Here is a 26,502-nt window from a genome sequence, read left to right as displayed (position 1 = left end):
TTACTGGCTTCATTTTATTTTTATTTCCCAATCTGACATCTTAACATTATTCAATCAACTATACATAAGAGAAACAAAGATTTCTGCATTGTCATCGTGTCGTATATATCAGTGCAATCATGTCTAATAAATGTAGAGGAGGGAAATAGAAAAAGCAATATGTATTGAAAGAATGTCACCTTTTGTTCATTGGAACATCAAGTGCTGTACTGAAAAAAAATCATATAAAGGATATTTCTTTCCAAGGCTGTGATGACATCAAGAGAAAAAAAACTCACAAAGATGACATCCAGAACTTTTTTTTTGTCTGAAAATTTTATTTCAGTTCTCTGAACACTCTAAAGCCACAATGCTTTAGATGTTACACAAGTGTCCAGATAGGATTAACAAAAAAAAAATTAAATGTTTCTAAATTACAAATTTGACTTTTATTGTAAGAGCTTCATAGGAAGAACAGAAATTAGACACACACATCATGGAGGGGGAAAAAAACAAATGAAAATAAAAAAGGAAAGAAAAGGGTCATGCAATGGCAGGCAAGATGTGAAAAGCCACCTGACGCCACAGATTTTGTACATCAAAGAATCATCAGGGAAAAAAAAAATGTAGTAAACCTGTACATCCAAATACATTTGGGATCTAAACCTAAGTTACATTATTTAATGTTATATACACATCTTCCCATATTTACGTAAAGCCTTCATTGAAACCCCAACAAAATAAAAATATGGAAAAAAAAATAAACATAAAATTTGTCCAAAATAATGAAAAAAAAAGAACATTGAAAGGATGGGGGTTACTATCAGATTCCGTTAAAATGTCTTATGTAGACCTCACAAAGGGTCATAAAAACATATTTTACTATACAGTGAATTACAGTGCCGAGAACAGCTGTTTTCAGCCCTCTTTGGATGGATTCTTAAAATGCAGCTTTATTTTATTCTTTCAGAGATAAATATGTGGGGGAATTGGTCCAAATACATGGAAAGCTGGTATTTTACATGCAGTTGTTGTCTTGCCTTGAGAATACAAACTGGATGCAGCTTTACTGCACGCCACAAACTGGTAAGAAACGCACAGGCAAAATAAAAACAGACATTTCTAAAGCGGTAACAAAAATACAAGAAAGGGAAAAAAAAGGAAGATTCCTGGAACAGCCATCTTATAGAGTGTTTAGAAGGTACCAAGAAGACTACTAATCAACTAGTGTGAGCAGCCAAGATTCCCTCTTATTTATTGAATGGAACAAATGCTTTAAATAAACTGCATGTCCTCTTCACTGAAGAGAGCTAGTCTATTCATCTTTTATGAGCTAGGTTTTTTTTTTCTTTTTTTTTTTTTTGGGAAGATTAGCCATGTACTGTAGTAATGCTTACTGCATATAATCCAAGCATTTGCTGTGACCAGTTGGAAAGAGCAGTCTGTAAGAAAACTAGGATCAATGAAAGAGATGCCATTTTAAGCCATCCACAGAACGGAGACCAACACAGTACCCAGTGTTAAAACCCAATCTCTTCTGGCACTAATGTGCATGTTTCACCCCCAGCCCTGGAAAAAAGTAGTAACTGATCCACAGTTCCCGTTCTCGCTGGATCTCTCAGTCAATTTTCACATTAGTGTAAATTTTCCGGACAAAGGCACTTGTTCCCATGTAACCAATCGCTCCTATTGGAAGATTAAAAAAAAAAAAAAATTAAAAGACTAATACTGTCATACCTGTAATTAAGAAGTAATATTTGTGTTAATAAGTACATTTACAAATGATTTTATATGGGGAAAAAGTTCTACCTTATTAACACAGTGTAGCTTTATAACATTTATATAAAATTATATGTATATACTTCATCAAATTACAAAATAAGGGTAAGCAGCTACAGATCTCATACGCTGCTTACTACAACCCCATTGGCTTTCATTAACCAAAGCTCCTTGTATGTTCACAGGTTCAGAGTTTGACCTGCTTTGCATTGCACTTTGTTTCCCTGGAAGCATCATTTCCTAAGGAGATGTGTTTGAACTGCAAATAAAGCAGGTCAAACACAGCTTTTCCTTGTCAAATGCTGCTTGTCATGCAAATACATTTGTATACCCTATTTGGGGACAAATGTATTTGCTATTCAAATGGGGAATTGTAGGGGGGGACCTTGTACACTGACAAGTAGGAGGCATATGAAACCATTGCAGAGAGATTGCAGCTTTCATCCTGAGAGCAGAAGTCTGTCTGCAGCTTGAGGAGAGAAGCTTAGTCTATTGCTGTGTCCCTATTATAAAGATAAGAATAAGATCTTTATAAACCAGTTTTATGCAGCTTTCATTAAATTTAAAATTTGTGTTAAGACTTTAAATGGGTTTAGCCAAACATGTTAATTGCCCATATGTGAAAACACAAAAAAAAACCTATTTGGAGCTTCCATCTGATTCCATGGATATCTCAAAGTTATTGTTTCCCAACCATGCAATTGCACGGCCAAGTTTTCTGTGTACATGAAAACATAATTGTAATAATTATATGGCACATTGAGTAGTGCTGGGCTCCCACAGAAATCAGTATCTATATGGAGTTAGCATGCTCTTTACATCTTTATGTGGGGGTGCTTTTAGTTCCCTCCAAAGTCAAAACACATACCAATGGAGAATACCCGTAAAAGCCATAGTGTGTGCTATAATGAACAAGCTAGTGACTACACACTTAGACTTAGTATTATACTATAATCTGAATGTATAGTCAGAAAAATGCTTTAGAAACTGTTGCTGCTATATAAATAAAACAAATTCTCTATACTATAATCTACAGAACAAAATATATGAACATGTTCTGAATGTATGGTCTCCAACAGGTGTTGTTCTATGTGCTGTCAATAATTATGGACTAAGTAGACTTCAAAGTAATGTACTCTGTTTACATAGCTGAATATGTTTTATGCAGTAGAAAAAACTTTATAATCACAGCTCAAACAGTGTCTCCCACAGGAGCCCATCTTTATGGTAAATTGTTAATGCTAAAAACATTTCCTACGTGTTTTTTACAAAACAAACATCTTTATTTTCTGTTACACACATACTGCATATGTAACAAAAAAGATAAACTTACCACACATAATTCCCAAGGTGGTGCTAAAAACTGCCATATATCCAAAGTAAAATGAAGTTTGAAACAATCCATACATTCTAGAAAAAAAAGAAATTTTTTTTAAAGGTTAGTAAAAGTATTAAGTATTTGTTATATACAGCTGATAAGAATTCCTGAGTAAAGACAAATACAAAATCCCTTCATGAACAGTGCAGTGAGGCTCAACATACAAGATCAAATGTCCTCTCTTACATTGACATGTCAGTGCAAACAAATCAAAGTAAATGTTTTGTTTAAAAATGTGATGCTAATTATTTGTTTGTGTTTGTGTGTGTGTGTGTGTGTGTGTGTGTGTGTGTGTGTGTGTGTGTGTGTGTGTGTGAATTTGGCAGTGTATTCTGGAAGCTGTATGGTATGGAAATGTTCATTTGGCTACCTTACAGTGTAAATATACGAAAAGGTATACTAAAAGTTGCTGTTATTATGAGGCTCTATTCCTTTTATGATTTAAGATAGTGAAAACATTAAAATAATTTAAAGAAAACAAACTCAAATCTCACACTGGAGGTTTTGTTTCCATAAACAGATCAGCACAAGGTCTAATCCAGGAGAGACTTGTGACAACTCTCCCCAGCCTGAACACACCACATGCTCTCCCTACTCTCAGCTAAAACATACACAAAATAAAATGGCACTTACTTTGTTTTGAAAAAGTAGTAGTAAAAGGAGTACATGTAAACATAGATTGCAGTGGAAGCAGCAGAGAGAAAACTTGTCCATTGCCTGCAAAACAAAATCAGATTAGGAAAGCTCATTTTATATCCATTATTGGAAATTGTTAAAAAATCAGCAGTTACATACAATTCCATAAATATTTATCTGAAGTAACATCTGCACATATTCAGTGCAAAGAAGGTCAGCAGGTCAGACTTGCCTTGGCCCATAAAGTTTGCAGTTAATGAAGAATCAAATTCATGTTTTAACTTCTGCAATCAAAATAAACATCTGAAAAGGAGTGTACTAACACTTCAGTAATTATCTTTAAAAAAAGGTTTAAAAGATCTATTTTCCTTGCCTATACTTCTGCCTGTCAATGCCTCCTGTATTTTCTAAGTCACAGATGTGACGTAAGAATTTCCACAGTGAAGTCTGAACTTGTTATCTGTATATTATGAGTTTCTGATCAGTGACACAAATTACTAATCCTAAAAAATCCACTTAATAGCCAGACAATTAATATTTTCAGGAGAGTTTAGTTGTGACAGCATTCATATTCGTCTCTATTAACTTTAATTGTTTTACTAGCCAGGAGCAAACTAATCAATCTGAGCTGTGACCATAATGAACGAATTCACTCATGTACACATATACCCTGAATATTCACTATTTAGGTCACTTACCACCTGTAGTCCTCGGCATTTAGAAGGAAGTATGTACAAACAATAGTTACGCAGACAGTCACGATGCAGAGGATGACCAACACCAACATCATAAAGCCATATACATAGTAGATCTTGTAAGCCCAGAAGGAGGTGAATATGAAATACCTGGAATGAAACATCAAAATATCCTTATTGAATTAGAAGACTTTTTTTTTTTTTTTTTTTTTAGCTGTCACAGTCTATAAAAAACCATTGAACATTTCTTAACATTGCATATTCACACCTAGCTGATTTTCATCTTTGATCCAGATTCATGAACAATAAAACTGCTTCTCAGAAGTTGGTAAAAAAAAAAAAAAAAAAAAGAAAACAATGAAAAAAGTCAACTTACATTTCAATAAAAATGGATCCGAATGGTAGTATTCCACCAAGACACACAATGACAGCTGGTTCCATGAACCTGTGAACAGCAAATTTGGACAATAAGAATATTGTTACAATAAACAGATAGGTGTGCAAAAAGGTTTAAAAGGTATAAAAGGTTTAGAAGGCTTCACTGACTGGATACTCAGGCTTAGTACAAAACTGCAAATATTGTCCCTGAAAATATCATGTGTGGTGGCTTAGAAACAATGGCTGCATACCCAGGCTGCAATAAAAGAAAATCATAAGGCACCCTTCTGTACAGTTATTTAATAGTAAAATAGTGATTGTTCCTTTCTAATACACTACAAAAAGATCAACAAGCTAAAAACTTTAGGATTTGGATTTTAATGAAGCCTCTACAGAGAAAACCTAAAAACTGCCACTGCTGACCTTCTAAATATGCAATTTACCAGGCTATAGCTCTTGTTCCACCAACTACACCAACAGTTCAAAGTAAACTAAAGTAAACTTCCACCAACAGTTCAAAGTAAACTATTCAAAAAAATTATAATCATCAGCTATATTTCACTCCAAGTAAGCATTCTAAAAAATCAGCCCTTTTTTTTCCCGACTCTTTAACCCAAGAACCCATGCAGAGTTTTCTATACCTACAATCTTTTTGTTTCCATATTTCTGAAAATCATACATGAATTGAAGAAGGGGCTCATATGGCAACAAATATAGAACACTGCTGCACCCCGTACTCAGAATTGTTAAACAGTTGCAATATGTACTTTGTGTGTTTAAAGCCTTACCACTTTTTCTCTGGGATGGGCCGTGGAACTGCATTGACACGACAGGGGAAGTTGGGCTGTCCTGCCAAATTTCGACCAAGTATTGTTCCCACAAGGTTCAATGGAAGGATCACAAAGAAACAAATGCAGCATACGGCAACCTAGGACAGCAAAGTCACATGAAATACCAAGCAGTCTTTTTTGAGGAAATCAGGGCTACATTCATCCAGGGGGCACTCTGTAGTTGTAAGTGATTGATCCACCGGAAATCTACACAGATTGCCCTGATCTGTCACCAATCACACAGAATGAGTCAGGAGCAAAATCCATAAGAAAACATGTCTGGAATAGTGGTAGAGCTGATGTATTCCTTTATTTTGGAAAAAGCATGATGTAAAAGTTGCAGCATCACCAGCTATGTACTGCTTCAGTGTTAACATTCTCTGCACTGCAATCCCTCACCAGCTCTACACACTAATCAGGGAGATGTGTACAATGCTAGGGGCTGATTGGGTTGGAGAAGAGAAAAAGCCAGATTCCCTCTAAAATTCTGTTCTCAGTATATGTCTCATATATATGCTAAATTTAAAGGTGCCATCTACCTCCTTTTATTGTCAGAAAAAATGGCTTATGAACAGTTACCAACTATGTATATCAGAAACCAACACAGTGTCCCCAAAACAAAGTGACATTAAATACAACGACTTAAATCACAAGAAATATTTTTTATAGGAATTTAAGTAAGAAAAGAAAATGCAACACACAGAGGGAGGCATTTCCATTCCTGGTGCAGAAATTGAAACACCATGCTTGGAATATAAACTGTATCTAACAAGTCAGAGCAGGCTTAATTTGTAAGCAGAGTGCCCGTACACAATTACTTTGGACGACATCCAGACATGTAAAATGCAAGGCTTAAGTTATGCCTTTCTTGGAAAAGGCAAATCCTTGGGTGACCCCAGTTAACATGCAAAGTAAAGCATGGTGCTTTAGGTTGGACATGAAGTTGTGTACTTAAAGAGAGGGATTAGGCAGAGTCACAGAACAAAAAAGTAATCTTTAATGCAGGTGGAATGCCCTGCTGTCAGCATTCCTAAAGCGTGAATCAGATTACTAATAAGAAATGAAATATCGGTAAAAGGCATGTTCAGCTCATGTCAAAAAACAGCTTTAGAATTTTCTGACAGGAGAAAAGATTTGTGCTGGTATTATACCGAAAACAATAGGATCCCCTACCACCTCAGTATTAAAATGTGGATATAAAAACAAAGAATCATATTCTGCAATCAGCAACATTTTCTTTATAGGAATGCAAACATTTATAAAGGAGAGTTGAACACATATATATTAGTAACCTTTTAAAGTTTTAAATAAAGAAATGAATCCATTATCACTTTTTACAATAGTCACAGGAAGGGTGCAGGGAAAAGGCTGCAGTGCATTTCCCATACACCATTAAATACTCACATACAGTTATCAGCTCAGCAGCCTCATCTAGTGACACAAGGCCAGATTACAGTTTTAGGCATGTTCCCAAAGATAAACTGTCCAGCTGCACACACAGGTTTACAATGTAATGAAATACATAATAATGAGCTTGCCAAGCAAAATTAAGCAACAGCCATAAAGGACTGAAGCTGTGAAGCTCCAGAGGGGACTAGAAACTGAAAATTCCCAATAAGCTATAACAAGAAATGCCATTAAATTTCTGAAGTTCCACACCATGTTGGGGGTCTGCATATCTAAAGATAAGGGAATGTACACTGAACTTAATTATACAAGTTTATCTCTGGTGTTATAAACTCAGCCATGAAACAAAGAATTGTACAATCATTTTTCCTAGAGGGGTATATTTATAAATAATATGCACTGGCAATTTATTCAGCACAAAAGTTTATTTGTTCTGGGTGAGTTGAGCTGGTCAAATCAAGCTGGTGTGTGCCAGGCAATGTCTTGCCAGTGTATTAGAACATCTATGATGTGCTTGGCATAAATGGAGGCCTAATAGGATGTAAGGCTTAAAGAGCAGACTAAGTACACCAATGGCTTACTGAAGGGTAATGCACAGACCTACCCCATATTTTACTTCTACAATATGCAATTAAAAATAAGCTCTGATATGACTGTGTGAGAATATGTGTCTTTAAGCAATACATTGTAAAGCGCACTGCCAGGCTAGCTAGGTCACATGAACTCTATTCTACACACCAGTAACGGCAACTTTAAAAATCTACTTACCATTGTTCCAAATGGGATTGCTCTGGAAGCATGATAATAGATGGCAATGAAGTTGATGAAGAATGCTGTCCCACAAACCATCGCTGGGATTAGGAAAGCTCCAATTAACATTTGCTTTATCCACCGTCGACCTATAACGAATCGTAGGTGTTACGGACACATGAATGAGACCTACAATTCATTTATGTTCGTTACCTTGCAAGCTGCAGGTATTGAAATACAGCACTTTTACTTCTCTGCACTCAAATGTGTTTGAACGTGTACATTTATAAAGGATTGAGACGGTACAAAAGATCTCATTCAATGCCTCAAACCATTGTTTACACTTTTTAGATAACCTATATGTGGTTCGCTAGACAAAAACAATACTTATATTTGTTGCTACTACTTGCTTTTATGGTGTGATCAGCTTTAGTAATTAACCTTGAAATCAAAGTATTTTATTAATAATCAGCTAAATATTGCTTTAATAATGCAAATACCGATATTCTAATGATATGATTAGGAAAGGAGACAAAAACAATTCAGCTCTAGATAATTTTTAGCATATTTATTACTACATTTAAATGGTGGAGAAAACTGTTATTCATCTCCTTACATTGAACACCGGAAAATCATTGCAATTTCAGAATTGGAAAAAAGTGTTGAGGACTGATAGTATTTCGTGAACAGCTCCAGTAAGAATTGCTTCCATTAGACAAAAAATTGTTTTGTTGCCTATGTATAGATAAAATCCACATACTTCAGCTGCCTAGGCCTAAAAAAACGGCAAACTCAGGCTTTAATTTTGTCCCCAATTCTGAGAGTGCAGTTCTTCCATTTAGACTTTTTTTTTTTTATATAGAAGAGCTTCTTGTAAACAGTGACACTAAAGTGTGGCTGTTAATGCAAAGCTTTAGGAGGCCAAAGTTTTACTATATAAAGAGGCGAGAATGATTCAAGAAAGGTTATGTGGTATGGACAGTTAGGAATAGAAATTGTGTTACTCCAATTAAACAACAAGAAAAAAAAATGCACACACAGGTAAAACAAGGCAGAATGCAGAAAGATTTTACCTCCTTGTCTGGCATACAGACTTCCTCCAAAGTAGCCATTGACAGGGGATGTTGCAGCATAAACAAATATTGCAGTACTTAGCATTGAACCTCTCCTAGAATAAAAACACATTTAAAATAACAATCATCATTCAATCGTCAGTTTAACAGACGCAAATGCACAAGTGTAAAAGTGATATCCAGCATGCACAGCGTGGACCTTGAATTTGGTATTTATAGTGTGTAGAAACAAGAGAAAAGTAGTGCTACCAAATTAAAAATCTATACCACGTTTTAACTGGTTATAAATGGAATTGGAGTCTTGAACTTGTCAGTGGTAAGGACCATTAGAGACCAAAACAGAAATACTGGGTACAAGGATCACTAACACAACCATAAGGAACATTTATATTGATGACATATTCTAAAGTCGGAAACATGGCAAAATCATTTACCATTACATTTGCCCTGTTTTTTAAATATATAATAGAAGCAGCTATTTAAATACAAGAAACCATTGTGTAAAAAAAGATCATTTTGCCAATTTTCCCCATTTTAAACTAAAATATGAGCAAAGTGTCCAATTGGCAAAAAAGGCATTGCCCCACCTTTTTACAGGAATTACCCCTTTAAGCCAACCTTTACTTTACAATGTAAACTCAAACCGCTGTCAATCAGGAAGGGGCTGAATGAAAGAGACATAGTCAAGTTAGCAAACTGAGCTACTCTGCGAGAGGATGATGGCTGTGACATTGGCAGCTGATCGTCATGAGGGCAGCGTAATTGACAATGTCTCTTTCACTGCACTGTCATGTACCCTTTCAAAGCTGATTGTTAATACTAGGTGCTTTGCCCAACACCTTCAGAAACCAGTGTACTTCAGACACAAACTTCAACCCAGAAAATGTGCAATGTTGCGGCAGCTCTGAATTAACTAGATAAGCCGACTTTCAGGATATTCACTAGATAACCCAACTTTTAGGACTCTGTAGGATATTCAAATGCAATTTATAGGCCAGAGAAGCTGGGCAAATGCAGCATGTCCTTAGGTGCATTTCTGGCCAAGATCAGTTTCAAATTTTTCTTACATTCTGAGTTTTAAAGTTGCTTTGAGCTCTTCCTAATGAGCTAAATCAAAGCCTATTACAGGTACGGTGAGACAAACTGTTCAACAAAAAAAAAAAAAAGGCTTTATATAGAGGTCCTAAAAGACAAGGCTAACAAACTAAAACCTCAAGCTGTACTCACAAAAAAAATCTCCTGATGAAGAAATGCTAAACCCTGGTGACACTAGCCCTGTAGCCTAAAACAGAAAATGTTGTATAATGCCACTTGAGGAGAAATATTGGGGACAAATTAACATATAATGGTTTAGGTAAAACGGTTCATGATAATCTACCATATTTGGGTAATCTTACATAAAGAATTATACCTGGGAAACCTTTACTCATCATGATGAACTTGTTGGAAGGAAACAGAAGGTCAATCTTATCAAAAAAAAAAGTCCTACTCACTCTGTGTATAGATCTTCAATCATGGCTACAATAATTACAATAAGGGAAACTGAGAAGATCTGACATCCTGACCCGATGAGTGATGAGAAGATAAGAGGGTGACTGGATGGCCTGAAAACATCTCCATGGACCTGTTTCCAACCATATTCATCCCCTAAGTCACGGTCCTACATAAAGTGATAAAAAGGCATTTATTACAGACAAAATAAAAGATTACATGTATAAGATGTATACAGAACGTTCAAACATGTACATTGTCTCCTTAGACATGATATAATCAGAGGTCACTGAAACCTGGAGACCAAATTGAGAAAATATGCGTCCAGTAACTTGACTATACCTCTACCCCTAAAATGCTTATCTTAAAGTTTATTATTTCTAACTTTTTACTTTACAAGTCCGAGAGGTTCTTTATGACAGAACGCTATATCCTTTTTGCAATAAAACAAAAAATATATCTTCTTTATATTATATACTGAGCTCACACAAAGCACAACAATGATCCTGGCATTGCTTGGAACAAAATTTCCTGTGCACCTGTGCAGGGGTTATGTCATTCTGCCCTGGTCAGTTAAAATGGCAAAGTAACAAGGAAAGGAGAGTCTATATAGAAAAAAAAAAAAAAAAAAAAAAAAAAAAAAAAACTTACAAGCCTGTCACTTCTGGAAAAAAAAAAATCTGGCCTGCTCGGGATTTATTTTTCATTATTTAACTTTAGTTTCAACTTAAAGAAAGAGGAACAATCTTTTGCAGCCAATTGACATGTTAAATACCAGGCTCTCCAGGCAAGCAAAGTTCCAACACTTCTGTGAATTGAAGAAGCTGGTTGCTAAGCTCCATCACACTCTTATTAGCCCATGACTATGATGTGCAATCTCACTGGTGAATAAAAAAAAATGTAGCTGGTTTCCACAGCATAAAAAAATTGACAAAAATTGCCAGAATAGCAGAGATTGCCTCCACCCCCTAACTATGCATAATGTTTTATTGCAGATACACTTCCCAAAGGTATATATGACATTATAACCAATTGACATTATAGCAGCCATGACAGTTATAAGAGATATCAAGAGGGAGAGAATTAAGCATGGGAAATACTGTTATCTTATGAATTCAGCAAGCCTTATTTCTTAGTAACTGTACACAAAATAATTGCAATTGGACTAAGTAAAACACAATGTGAAAACTGAGGGTATATATCAAAGTGTTCCCTAAGATAAACTATGTTTAAGCAAAAATAATTTGCAGGTACAACTCTTCCTTCTATCACTATAGTAAAAAAAAAAAAAAAAAAACAACTCTGTATTGCACTAGAGCTCAGTAAGAATTCTATGCAGTTATGCAGTTTATGTTCCAGGAGTTCAGAGTTCTTACCATGTCATCCATTTCTTCCTCTTTGCTGTATCGGGCATAATCTTTCCTTAGGGTTCTCATAAGAATCATTGAAACTAACCCCACCAAAAAAATAACCATCATAAAAGAATTGAAGATTGAAAACCAGTGTATCTGGGGAAAGAAAAAAAAAACATCAAAGTAAATATCAATAGAAATTTTTAACAAAAAGTGTCTAACACAACAGCATATAGCATTATAATATGTTAGCCATGGACTGGAAAAAGAAAAAAAAAACATTCTGTCAGCCTTTGATTGCTAAGAGGAAGATGTCAATTTACTTTCTATTTCAGTGACATTTTCAAAAATATAAAACAGTAAAATCTCTTGACAGACAAAGCTATATTAATAGGAAGAATTCAATGTATATGGCCCCCTGTATTTCATTGTCTGTATAACATTAGGAACAAATGCAATGATTGGTAGATTGTCCTGCTGACATAAGGAAATGGCATATGCGTTTTGCTTTTATAGTGAAAGACAAATTCAGCATTTTCCTGTCCTAAGGATAAGTCAGACGGAAATGAAGTTCAGGGGAAGCATAATAGATTATGTTAATTTTAGAGGGCCTTACCCTGTGCTGGAAAAATGAAGGGTCAAGATATTTGTCAAATCTATCTTCAAACCGGACATCAGACTTTTTCCATTTTACCTAAAAGATAAGATAGCTATTTTAAATTGAGCACATCTGTACACAAAGCACACATTAAAGTATTATGCCTGTTAGAAAAGATTAATGAAGGTTAGTTTACAAGATAATTATTAGAATCTGACATATACAACATTTATGTCCACTGCTTTTGCTTATGATACCTAAAATTCACAGAATTGGTTTTGCTTTCTAGGCAGCAGACAGTTTGCCAGCTACCACAAAAGCACTTGTCTGGTTTTGATGGGTAGTCAGCTGGCAGTTGTTAGATGCTCCAGTTTTAGTTTGTTCAATGGGAGAGGCTGCCAAGGTTACTTGGGGTTAGGAGCTCTGCTCCCACCTGTTATCTGGCTTAGATCATTTTTTCCCAAATAAAAAAATCATACCAGCATCATAACTACTATCAACTAGTCCAACACTTGTTTAACTGAACCTTTATAGTGGTTCAGGTATGGAAGGACAAAGGATTTTTTAAACCCCAATCTTGCAAACAGGTATGCTTTACTACGTACATACGTAATAGTCTTTGTTATTGGTTCATCTACTACATGCTGTAACTTAAGTCAAGGTACAGAGGATGACGCCCATCTTTATACTTTCACTTCACTACATGCTTGTTTTAGGTCAGCAACTTTTTAAGCAGTAAAGTTAGAATCAGGACGACAGGTTGGAAGCATGCAACCTTAAAAGATAGTGATGGGCCAACAAAACCACTTTAAAATGCTACTCTTATCATTTAGAAGGCGGCCTGACATATCTATAGACCAAAGATGTATGCAAAAATGAAAATGCAAATTTTTAAAGACTGATTATATTAACATTTAACATCCAACTGGAAGTATTTGTTTTGGAAAGAAATAAAACAAGATGTAGGCTAAATAATTTACTTACAGAGTAGGACATCTGAACCTTGGTATTGGGGACAAGCTTAACTTTGCCTTCACTGGTGAGATTTACATCTACAATACGATTTCCATTATAGCCAATTTCAAGCTTTTTATAAGTCCAAAGATAGTAATCCTCTCCATTTTCATCAGCCTCTCCAACAATACCTGCAATAAACATACAACAGATAAAAGTTAAACAAAAACAAAAAAAAAACAAGGTAACTAACTGGTTTGAACAAACACATCAGTATAAGTACAGTGGTACCTCGGTATAAGTCCGCTTTGGAATAAGTCCAACTTGGTATAAACCTTGTTTGGACACGAAAAATGTTGCTTTGTATACAGCCTTTGCTTGGTATACAACCTTATGCTAGAACTTGTATGGGTCAAAATGAGTCATAACACCACGCAGTACTCTTATTTACCTCTCCCGAGACAAAGCCACGACTGCCCACGAGCGTCAGTACGCCGGTTGCTACCATTCAGTGAACAACCCGCGCTATAACGCTCTGTGTATTACAAAACATCTTCCCCTCCTCCCTTCTCAGCACCATCCTAGTAGGCACTCGACTCTTCTCTAACCAATATAAAACAGATTCCAGAAAAAGCTGATCTTTGTAAAGTTGATTTTAAAGATATTTGCAAATATCTTTGGCACTTCAGAGTGTAATAGGATTAGTGATAGGAAACCTTGTAGGCTGGTAGGAAAATGCATCTATAGAGATCACTCAGGAAATCAGCAGCAGAGTCACTAAATGCTGAATTTGGTCCAGAAGTAGAGCAGAGCATTTAGCACTGTGTCTCTAGCACACGTGCCACATATCTGCAGCACAGTACTGCTGACAGTTCCTCTGTGAAAGCACCACTACCCTGCCGAATTCAGCCTTTGGCCAGTACACATCATTTAAAGCTCATCCCAGACGTACAAGGATTTTGTTGAATAACGGAGATGTGAATTATGTATTTAGTATGTCTGTTGCAATTTTTACATTGCCTGCCTCGTTCTGCAATAAAGCCCTGCCTGATTGCAACTTTTTAAAGTGGAATGTTAGTTTACTGCTAAGGGTAAATAATGAGAAGTTTTTCTATTCCAGAGTACAGATCCTTATTATTGCTTTTAAAATAACGCAGGCTGTACACATTTCATAAGCTGATTTTTTTTTTTAGTTTAAATTTTTATTTATATAATGCACACACATCAATCTCTATTGCTAAGAGTACACATTCTAATAGCAGGTACAAACATTTAGCCAAGCCAATTAAACTACCAATGTGTTTCTGGACTGGAAATAGGAGAAGCAGCAGGGAATCAAAGCAATGAGCATACACATATTAGCAGGAACTGACTCAGGCAAAAGTGCAAACTACTTGGCCACAAGAAGTCGGCTTCTAAAATTAGTATACAGCAATGTCCTAATGTTACATTTACATTCTCAGTCAAATGTTAAATCATGTCTCCATAATGGTTTGTGTACATGTGTGTTTGTGGAGCTCTGGAGGGCAGTATTAGACTGTATACCGCTGTACAGACTTGGCTTTTCTGTTGATTTTGTCATTTACAGAGTTGCCAGCACTCCAAAAAATTTGGGAAGACATTTTCCAGTGACAAGGGAAACAAATATATTAATGCTTTTCATACAGATAAATAAAACAAAACCGAACTTTCTGGCTACAATAACCAAAATTGTGCATGAAGACAGAACAAAAAGCATCGGAGAATAGAAGCTCCATGCCAGCCTCAGCATGATGGTGAAGGTGAATATTCTAAATCTTGGAATCAATCATTGACTGCTTTAGGAAATGAAAATTCATTTTTTTAGAAAAGCCTTTTACAATCCACAGGCACAAGAACGATTAAAACTAATATATCAAAATCTGTGTATACTTGTCAAACATTCAGTGCATGTAAGATGACCTAAGGACATTTCTAAACTAGAAGCATTCTCCAAGAAAGAATAGAAAAACATTGTTCAAGTGAGAACAGAGATAATTTTCATTGGGTTTGGAAAGTTGCTTGAGGCTGCAAAGTCTTCCAAAGAGGTGTAATGGCAGTGACCAAACTTCACACACATTACATTTACCATTCCATGCCTTTGGATTTAAATTCAACCAAGAGTAATTTAAACTAAAAATGTACCGTAGTACTTTGTTGCTCTTTGCAGAGAATGTGGTAACTTGTATCAACCAGCATAACATGCAAGATTGTTCCTAAATTTTTCAATACAAATGTAGAAAGCTCATAGTAATGTGATCAATAAAGAAGTAACCCTAAAAAGTGGGGGGGAGGGGGGGGGGGGGACAGGAGTACTGCTGTGGTTCACCTCTCTGGAACCAGTACTGAACCATCCAAAGCCCTAAATATGTGATGTGGTTTAAAACTCTCATCACTCCCGGATATAGTGGTTAAAACCATGTACTGTAGAGAGGTTAACCACATGGCTGCCAACCACATCTGAATGTAGGCCTAGGACTGCATTATATCATGCTTTATAATAACCTTGCCTATAACGATATCATCATCAAAGCTTTCAGCATGTTTTTTTACCCCGAGCAAACACTCGGGAATACCGCTCAGGGGGTTAAGTAAAGGAAGTTGTTAACTAGAAACAATGAACTAGAGAAGCATCAAGTGCTTGGTATATCGGGTATACGATGAGAATATTGCATGATCCTCTAATCTATCTGATACATTTTGACAGGCCCTCTTTAAAACTTAAAACTTGTTTTTCTTTTACATATGTTTTAAAAATGTTAGATTCTTACCCCATATTGGTAAATCATCTATGTACATCTGGTACCAGTAGTGATTCTTTATGGCGTAAACAAAAGCATCTCTCTTCGCCTTGTCCAACTCAATTTCACAATATGTGGACTGCATGACATCGTCTGTGCAGAAAGAAAAACATCAATTCTCCATTAAAATACAAAAAAATAAAAATACAAAAGGCGGATTATGTTTCACCAAAAGTCAATTGAGTTTCTTTCTTTTCTCAATTTTTTTACTTGTAGTCTGATAATTCAGCAATTACTAAGTGTTAAAAAAAAGTTACCTTTAAAAACACAACCCAGCTTAATGAATGATTACAGTGTAGATCACATGATTATGCTGAACATATGCCTAACATTGAATTATAGTGGTCAGTCCTGGAAGCACTTACTCTCCTTTTACAGAAGCACTACCTAATGATTCAAGGAACAGTCACCAATATAAAGTGATTGAAAAATGCGCCCTCTATGAAGATAATACTTACTTCTATTACCCAGAACCACCCATCACTACTGCACTGCAGGCAAGGAACCACTTGCAAAATCTTCTGAATCCAACACTTCTGTTGAATCCGAGATTTTAGAACCCAGCCGGACCTAGCTCTTTATCTAATATGTATGGGTATTATTTAGTTAGTACTTTTATTTTCAGAAAGGACTACTCTAACATTAAGATATAAATCAGGACATGTGCTACCAAAACAGAGTTAAATGATCAATCATACAAAATGTTCTGCTAGCTGGACAGAAATGTGTTTGCTTTAATTATTTTTAATCAACTGAAAATTAGGAAAAAAATGTACTTCAAGCAGATACATAACTGCAGGTCAGATTAGTGGAATCCTCAAAGTTATTATATTTGCAGTTATAAAGGATCTGTCCCTAGTTGTCCCACTTCATCTTAAAATCTATGAATTGCTTTTATATATATATCTTTATTTTTATAGTACTTTTCAGTATCCATCTTTTACCTCAGATATTTCAGTTTAGGGAACATTTAAAACACTATTTAGCACATTTCTTCTCGGAAGTCTTTAAAAGACATGAGTACATTTCCAGTAATTAACATTAACCAGCTCTATCTTCCGAATGACACTGCATCCAGCATCTAATTCTTTGTTAGCAAATCAGGCACTGGTTAGTCTTTATTAGGTATGACAGGGATAGGCTAGTATTGCCATTTTCAATGTGGCAGTTTTAAGGAAGGTTTTCTGGTACTCGGCCATGCTTTATAGTAAGTCAGTAAAAGTTTAGGTTGGTTAGGGATCATACGAAATATTTCGCATTATCTTTTCTCACACTTCATTGTGTTTAGGCATAAAATATGTTAAGGCTGATGGCTGCTATACATGACTTTTTTTTTTTACAAATAACACCCAGAATTGCAACTGCAAAAATAAGTGATCTTCTTTAGTGGTGTACATGCTAATTGTGGCTTGGACTGCAGAACTTTTAGAGCTGCCTTCGTATCAGTGCACAGGGACTAGATCGGCTGTTCTTTCTACAGAGAAATAAAGGTAGCACCAACAGCAATAATATCCACTTTCTATATATGTAGCCCACAATATATTCTGGAATTCAGAATTAAGAACAATATCTAAAACAATAACCTGAAAATTATGGTTTAGTTGTTGTACATAATGCTATAACCAATCTTTTCAGGCTCAAAAGAAAAAAAAAGTAGTCCAAAGAAAACACATACTCACCTCTAAATTTAATATCTAGACCACTAAATTCTAATTCAACTCCTTGCAGAGCTTCTCCTAAAGTTTCATGATAGTGGCTAATACTTTTCTTTGTTCCAACACAGAAAGGCAGGGAGAAGTACTTGTAGGTCTCTTGCCGATTGTGGTATGGTCCTACTGTGTTCATCCATAAGACAACCTCCTCTTTTTCCTGATACTGTGGGTAACAAAACAAAAGAGTGATCAGATACACATCCACAAATGTGTGATACAAATAGTAATGTAAAAGAAAACTCACTAATGCCAAGTACAATCAGTATTAACAAACAAAGGATACATTTGGGTTGGGATTAGAGGATGCTGTTTTAAATACAATCCCCATGTGGTTCTACAAAAGTCTTTACAGAACAATGGACTTTAAGTCTACCAAGCCACACAACACAAGCTGCGGTGATGCTGGTGTTGCGTTATACATGTTGGAACACCTAAAAGGTCATTTAAACCATGGGGCTGCCTTATTACAATAAGGATTCTTTACTTTAGTCAGGGTACACAAGTAGAGCTTGGCAAATATTGCTTTGCCATAACAAACAGAGGGCCTGTATCAATGTACTTTGATGGGCAAAGCAAAATGTCACTTCAGAGTACCCCTTTGGTCATTCAGAATGAATTGCTGGTGGTTTGATATTTCTGCGGAATGTAGCAGCCTTGTAGTAAACAAAACCCCATTGACAATAGCCTTTAAGAGCCGTTTAAGTATTTGGAATCGGACCTCCTACAGTTAAAGATTGGGATGTGTAATTAAATGTCCAAGTGCCTGTAAATACAATATTATGGTTTTCAAAAGCACCAAAAGTATCTAACTACTTTATTCCCCATAACATATTAACATGAGCATACACGCACATAAATCTAGGCTCATTACTTACATCTTCATGGGGCGCTTGCCCTTCTACTATTCATCACACATCTGTAGTGTGATTTATTTCTTATAAATTATTAATGATGTAGAGTCCACACAATCACATATGTTTGAAGAAGTTAATATCCTGCTGTATGTGACCAGACAGGGATGCTTTTAGTAAAGGTAAACAAATCTGTCTGCCATTGAAATCCATGTGAATGAATCAAGTTACCGTACGTACATCACTAGTATATTGCAAGTTAAAGAAGTTATGAGAATATCACTACATCCATCAGTAAAGATTTCCTACATCGCAATAAAGGATGAAATACAGGTAAAGCAGCTGCTTTGCCACTAATCTTCCCTTCATCATTGTCATACTCCCTCTCTCAAATGTAGGGATTATATACAATTAAAGCAGAACTCCAGCAAAATACACAGCTGAAAGATATGTTAACCATTTTACCTGTCAAAACATATTTTTAATCTGTACAGCCAACCTTGTGATTTACACATGTGGCACACTACACATTTCCTTGTTCATTATTGCAGCTTCAATGTCTCCATCCCAGGCTGCTCATCACATGAATAAACATTACAACCTCCTTATAATTAATTTGGCTCTTAACTAAAGCAGAAACGGGCATGAACCAGGAGGGTTGTTAGGTAAAAGCTTTACAATGTGAATCAATAAACTAGAATGGTTTTTGCTTTTTATTCCTGAACAAATGTTGAGTTTTAGCTGGAATGGCCACTGCATGCAAACTGGTATTTCAGGCTTTACATGAAGGTGGACAAGGTGAATTTCCTGCTACACATTTATCTGTTAAAACCTGCAATGGCGGCAACAACAACAAATCCATCAACCTGTCATGGCATATACCATTCACATATTCTGCCCGTTTTGTTTGTCTATGCTGAAATAAGCATCAAGCAGTGTAAAAATGTCCCGAGACTCCTAAAAATAAAATGCTACTTGTGTATGAAGGTATCCCTCACACAGAAGACACTTCTCATCCCCCTATACTCAAACTTTTCTCCCTCTCTCTATGACGGAAGTCAATGTTGTCACACAGACTGGACTTAACTTTGTACACCTTTCTGATATGGTGTATTAATGAGTCCACCAGAGGTTCCTAAACATTTTATTCAAAGGATCCAAGCAGGGAATTAAATATATCAGCAAAGACAATTCAACTAAAGTATGGGTCTCTTCACATTATCTTACCTAGGTAATATTAAATGCCTTTCCCCATGCATAAGCTCTAGTCCCCCGTGTGTTATAACATCTTTATCCTATAAAAACATTGTTATAAAAAAAACAAAAAAACCCATTGTTTACAGACCACACCTCAAATCAATGCTATTTAATGCAATTATATGCTTAGATACCCTAGTTTTAAGCTACATACAGATGCAACATTTTTTTCTAACACCCATACAATTGTTCATGATCATCTGGGATTCGAAAGTCAGAACAGCAGGGCATCTTCCACTATTGTCCATCCAATGAACAGAAGAGGCTGCTAACCATAGCAATTCTTTTCTATTGTCACCCAAAATAATCACCAACTATTATAGGGCATCTAAAGAGGATAGGGTAGAGGACATTTCTTGTGGTCTCTGATAACGTGGTGCCAGCCAAGTCCATAAAGCAACAGGGAGACAAAAATAATCACCATCTTCTGGAGTAACACTGTCTGGTGCTATTACTAGTATCTGATAATAGCCAGGTATATTTTGTGCATTCCTGTTGACTGGGTAACTAAAAAAAAATGTAATTCCCAAATACCTTAATAAATGCATCCCCATTATTAGATGCCTGTTGGTGGAAACTTCCAAACATGTGAATGGAGGGGAGTCCAAAGACAGGACCTGGGCTGTTTGCCATTAACGAAGTTTGTGGACCGTTATACACTTGCTATAATGTCAGTGAGCAGTAATTCATATTTAGAACACATTATTAGATATTTCATTCTAACATAGGAACATATAAATTATTTTTGTACACAATGTTTGCATTCACAAGAAAGCAGACACCCACATAAAGTTGGAATTATGTACCTGAAATGACAAAACATTACTAACACTTCCTAAATGGGTTTATTTAGGTTGAAATTCTAGAAAAGCACATACATGTAAATAAGAAATGTGCAAGGATCATGCTGCATTTAAAGGAAACCCAGGGAAAATGCATCAATATTTAGTGCTGCACAAAATGAATTCCTATAAGGCATTTCATCTAACCCCTACAGGGCTCATTTGCACTGTCAATATTTAATCAAAGCCTACCTCCTTATACTATTATTCATTCATCTCTGTACAGCTACAGAACGCTACCTGTGATAATCCTTTATGTCAGCTCTGTATTATTTACTCTTAAACTAGAATAATCCTTTCTAATTAAAACCACATGCACTGCAAATACATCCCCACCCCTAATGTTTTCATATGAGCACAATAAACATTATATTTTTTAATATCTTTCAAACTGAAGAGCCGCACAGTGAATGCAAAATTGAAGATCAGTCAGGCAATGGATATCAGACACAGAATGATAACCATTGCTAATGATGTGGACTAAAGTTCTATGATTGTACGATTACTCAGGTCATTACTGAAGGAAGGGACAGCTGATGTCCCTTCTGCAATAACGAGTCTTACCTGCCTAATCTGCCTAGGTTTCTGAAACTGGCATTCTTAGGATTAATAAATTCCCACGAACCTGGAACACATACAGGTGGACCGGCTATGTTTAGTTCCACTTTAAAAGCAAACCTAAAGCCTGCCAAAAGCAGGACCCCTAAAGTGGGCACCATCATCTTTTCATCTTCTCCAGTGGTGAAAGGACAGAGCTTACTGTCAATCACCACACTAAACCAGCCCAGCCAACCCCACTAATTGTACCCGAGCACCCCTGAACATGCTTGGAGTAACACAAGTACTGTGCACTGCTAACTTGAACTAAAATTAATGTAGGCACAATTTTGTTATTGCATGAATAGGCTGCGTGAACCCACTGCATGAAAATGTATAGCACAATGCACATATAAGCAACTGCACAGATATCTACCGAAATTTAATGTAAGATATGTTTTGTTATGGAAGAAAACGATTGTTTGCACAGACGTATCACATTTTTTATTTGCTTATTTATTTTTTTAAACAAAACATCTGACAACTTTTGACATTGAACAGGAAACGCTTGTTGTAATCAGAGACAGAGCAAAAATCACAGATTCAGTATATAAACTTTGCAAACCAATGCAGCTTTAGGGGACACTTTCTTTTTGTCTATGTTGGGACTAACAGGAAATTCACCTTCTCATTGCTGCAAGTACAGAAACATACCCAATGATGCTACCAGAAACCGTGTGTGTTCTCTCATGTTAAATTACAGATCACCTCTATTATCTTCATGACAGAAAACAATATTGAGCAGGAGCCCCACAAAGCTAAGTCCTGGTGGCACTATATAAAGTAACATTCCCTAAAAATAACACGACAACAAAGAAACCAGCCAACATGCTTGCGAATCTGGCTGGAGAATGTGCTATAAAGCCACAATAAATACCATGACAAATGTCACCTACGGTGCTTCAGAATAAGCCAGGTTTTAGTCATCTGAATTTCATTGTGTCAACATAGGGGAATTTTATCTTGCATACACAGGATGGGTGTCCTAGGATGAATCTATAAAAACACCTAATGCCAGAAGTCTTCCACAAGGTCCTGTAATGAATCAAGGCCTCCTTCCTCTTTCTTTTGATGGCGGTCTTTACTGCTGTACAGAACAGCATATGTGTGAGCGCTGCTCCAAACAATATCCCCCTATGATCCCAAGCTGCATGACGATGGGCCTAACAATCGAGGCTCACAGGTACTGACTGAATGACACGATGCAGCAGAGGGGACACTGAAACCAATGCTAGGAATGTAAAGGAACACTCTCTCTGTAGTACAGAGTATACCAACCTATGTTCAAGTAATATGCTTCCTGGCAACCTCTGCTCCCGATTGTTCTCACATTCATGGAGCCAGCACAGAATAGGTAGGGAAGGAGCCAAGTGACTCCATATAAATTTATAAAGGTTCATCAATATATTTTCCTTTTTTTTGTCTATAGCATAGATGCTTATTTGCCAAAATATTCCAAATAAAGAAATCAAGTTTTTAAGCCACCTCCCTAGATATATAACTGATGTTTACAGAATAATAGTACTTGGTCAAATTAAAAAAAAAAAACATTTCTCAAACTTAAGCTGTATAAGAAAGAACTAACAGGATTTTATTAAAAAATTATCTTATAATATATATCATACATACTAAACAGATCTCTTAATATACAAAGAAAATTAAAATGTAACAATTTAGGGCATTTAAAATTATTGATCCGAAAATAGCAACATCAGCTTGTAATAGCAAACAGGAATGACTGAGACTTGTGCATGTGGCAGTTCCTATTAGATAAAAGCAGGAAGTGCAACTCTCACCACGTCAGGTGTGTCAGGTAATGACTGAACACTATGTGTACTAGCGAGTCATTACAGTTATGAGTACAATCAGCAATCACATAACTCTGTCATCTACCATAAAGATCAAGTAAATGACAACCTCACCTGAATTATTCAACAGAAAAAAAGTTAGAAATTACAGCAACTGAAGCTTTTTAATCTTACATTGTATATAACAGAATCAATTATAATATAACAACATTAGTGGTTCCACTTACTTGTTTTACTAAAATAAACCCAAGGTGTATGTGTAGTTAGCTCCATCCCTCTAAACTACTGATATTACAAAGGGTTCCAGTGCTGCCATTCAAACCCACCGGTCACAAGTCTTCTATTGGCAGTGTCCTGAGGCCAGAAATGAAAATAGAATTCTACATGTCTGCAATGCACTGGCAGGAGAAAGACCTGTGGCTGGCCGATTTTAAAAGGCCAAAACCCTTAAAAGTTCTGTAAGTAGACATCTGGGGAGCAGAAAGGGACAAATGCACTGTGCATGGTAAAGCATAAGTGAAATTTTCAACAGCTTTTACGGACACCTATTATGATTACAACCTCTAAAAAATGTAAAGTTCTTACATTAGACCAGCAGACATACCTATAAGAAAATAGAGAACAGGCAATAAAGGTTGGTCTCTTTTCCTAATCATGTTAAAGAATGCCATTAATTATGAATGGCAGTCCAATGTGTACATTAAGCACCTCTGCTACAGCTAGCAGGAAATTGCAGTGCACCGTGCTGTCAAAACCGGGGCAGGTACGTATTTACACATTGCAAGGCCATTCAAAGGGCTGTTTAACACAAGACTCCTGGTTAAAATGGACAAACTCAATGGGGTGTGTTGACAAGCTTTAGTTATAATCAAGCATACTTGCTAAACTTGTAAAATCGCACCCAACCCAATGACTATCTACACTTTACCCAAGTGCAATATAGCACACTTAACGTTTTCTTACTGCCTACAAAAAATGATGGGTCCAGGATCCTGGCAGCTTCAGAGGACACCTTTGTTACCGGACTCGTCCATCTCTACTGGGATCCTCATCGCCCATTGGACAGACACTGCTATCTCCTGTGTGTGTAGAAGTAACATTGTCTCTGATGTATAGGTTTCTGTTTTTTCATGGTGCTGAGAAGAGAACCGGGCTCTACATTGCATGGCACATGTGCCATTCAGTGTAAAGAAAAAAAAAGCCATGGAATCTGGGAAAAAAAAAGTTTTTTTGCATGTCTCTTCTGCCAGAAAATTCAACCTCCTGGTAACTTTTTGTATTTTAACTTTCCTAAAAATAGGCTTCAAATGTCTATTAAATTACTATGTATAGTGAAAACTGATATGTATCAAAAATCCTGAAATGGACCATCTAAATACAAATGTTTTTTTTTCATTTTAACATAAATAATAAATGCACATATTGTTCATGAAAGTAAACTCCAAACCACATAAGCTAAAACAATGAATCCCATTTATTATTACAGCTATTCTTTATAGAGGACTGTCACCTCTTGTTTAATATTTAGTAAGCACAAAGGGGTTATTGTTTTCTATACTACATAACTTTATATATTTTCTAAAGTAACAATATAAATTTTCAGTAAATAGCCCAATTAATTTTATTCATCAATCCCCAGATTCATTGCTCTCACTCCAGCAGGCATACATTTACCATATTTAATGTACAGCACTGCCTAATATGTTGGCGCTATACAAATCCTGTTTATTAATAATAATATGTTTTGTATAGCCAATATGCAGAGTTATGTTTAAAATGTAATACAGCCCCCACATCTAAAGACTGGAAACATCTTGTATCTGTTACTTGAATTCGTTAGGTAAGGATTAATCTTCCAGCAAAGGTTTGCCTTTGTTTGGTTGCTATGGGACAAAGGGTGACAATTGTTATATCAGGCCTAGTATTATACACAACATTGTCTGTGTTTCTGCAATGGCTGAGATAGAACTCTACCTGAGTAAGACATCCAAAACTACCTGCAGGATAAGGACTAGTGTTGGGGCATGACAAAAGATTAGGACATATAAACGGATATAATGATTCTTCTTTTCATGCTTGCTAACTAGATGAGCTTTTTCATGCCACATAGATTTCTGTAATGCCCATTTTTCCATTCCTATTGCCCAATGCTTCTATGTATATATTGTCCCATTATTATTATTATTTTATTACAAGACCCTCAGGACCTAAAGCAGCCGCCTAGGTACAAAAGCCAGGCAGCTTCTGTATTATCGAATGCTATGCCCCCCGGGGAAGGTGCCAGGCAGGAGAAGGCACAGCATGCCCACATGACACACAACATTGTAATTTAGATTGTCAGCTCTTCGGTACACTTCTGTTCTCTCCTCCTCCTGTGTCTGTATCTGTCTGTCATTTGCAACCCCTCTTTAATGTACAGCACTGCGTAAAATGTTGGCGCTATATAAATCCTGTTTAGTAATAATAATGGAGGCCGGAGGTCCTGGTGCTGGGTACAGTTGTCATGTATTGTGATTTTATACATTTTACAGAAAAATTAAACATTACTGGCACTTTGAGAGCTACATATATAGAAATCAGAAATCCTGAGCAGCCAGGGTATTGGCACCTGCTGCAAGAATTGCATTGCCCAGCCAGAGACATAAGGATATTGTGCTATATATATTATATATTTATATTTCAGGCTCTCATCTGTCACAATGCAGGCAGTGTGTAGATGAGGGAGGAGGCCATTGATAATATGAAGTGTCATTCTGTGATAGGAACATTCCATGGCCGGTTTGTCTCTCCTGAGGTCAGATTTGCAGCCCCAGCTATGGGCACCCTAAGAGCCGGCTATGGATGACGGATGTGATGGGCTCATTACCCTGCCCGGTGCCCGGACACTTCCTGATGAGAGGCCGGTGCAGTGCGGCCTGTGATTGCGGTATGTGAGGAAGTAGAGCCGGGCCTGACAGCGGCCTATCCGTACAGCGTACACCGCCAGGGCCCGGCCTACACCGCACTCAGCCCACATCACTCCCTCCCCTCAGCTGTCTCCTTACCGTGTGCTCGTGTTCATCCGCCCGCACACACAGCGCGAATACGCACAATAGCAGCAACCGGAGCGGCCTCATTTTTTCCCGGCGGCTCGGAACAACCCAGCGGCTTTATGTCTCGGAGGCTATACGGTTCTCCCTCCGCTGCTGCACTCACTGCCCGTTCTCCCGACACCCGCCGCCTCCTCAGCGGCAGCTCAGCCACGTCATCCGGCCACAGAGCTACAAACCGGAAGTGCCTCACCTCCTGCCAGCATCCCGGAAGTGCACAGTGTGGG

General features: G+C 36.7%; 1 protein-coding gene across 1 annotated transcript; it reads right to left on the bottom strand.

The window, feature by feature from the left end:
* Positions 1–26,474, bottom strand: TM9SF3 (transmembrane 9 superfamily member 3). Its single transcript, XM_072425139.1, has 15 exons — positions 26,231–26,474; positions 17,799–17,994; positions 16,090–16,212; positions 13,331–13,491; positions 12,365–12,442; positions 11,773–11,904; positions 10,399–10,565; positions 8,906–9,000; positions 7,851–7,981; positions 5,634–5,773; positions 4,844–4,912; positions 4,471–4,617; positions 3,770–3,853; positions 3,092–3,168; positions 1–1,665 (listed from the first exon to the last, which is right to left on the bottom strand). Exons 1-15 carry the CDS (start codon positions 26,300–26,302, stop codon positions 1,598–1,600), a joined length of 1,740 nt encoding a protein of 579 aa, XP_072281240.1. The 5' UTR covers positions 26,303–26,474; the 3' UTR covers positions 1–1,597.
* Between the last annotated feature and the right edge of the window lie 28 nt (positions 26,475–26,502).

Source organism: Pyxicephalus adspersus, chromosome 10 (genome assembly GCF_032062135.1).
Source record: "Pyxicephalus adspersus chromosome 10, UCB_Pads_2.0, whole genome shotgun sequence".
NCBI lineage: Eukaryota > Metazoa > Chordata > Amphibia > Anura > Pyxicephalidae > Pyxicephalus > Pyxicephalus adspersus.
The sequence above is the reverse complement of the archived record's forward strand: the minus strand, read 5'-3'. Positions and strand labels throughout refer to the sequence as shown.

What these genes read in the sequence shown, in the direction of transcription:
- TM9SF3 (XM_072425139.1), bottom strand. Translation starts at nt 26,302, where the DNA reads ATGAGGCCGCTCCGGTTGCTGCTATTGTGCGTATTCGCGCTGTGTGTG. An exon ending in CAATCCCATTTGGAACAATG is followed by an intron (nt 5,774 to 7,850) that starts GTAAGTAGATTT and finishes TTGCTGTCCTAG; the next exon opens with GTTGCCGTATGCTGCATTTG. An exon ending in AATGCCGAGGACTACAGGTG is followed by an intron (nt 3,854 to 4,470) that starts GTAAGTGACCTA and finishes TTTGTTTTGCAG; the next exon opens with GCAATGGACAAGTTTTCTCT.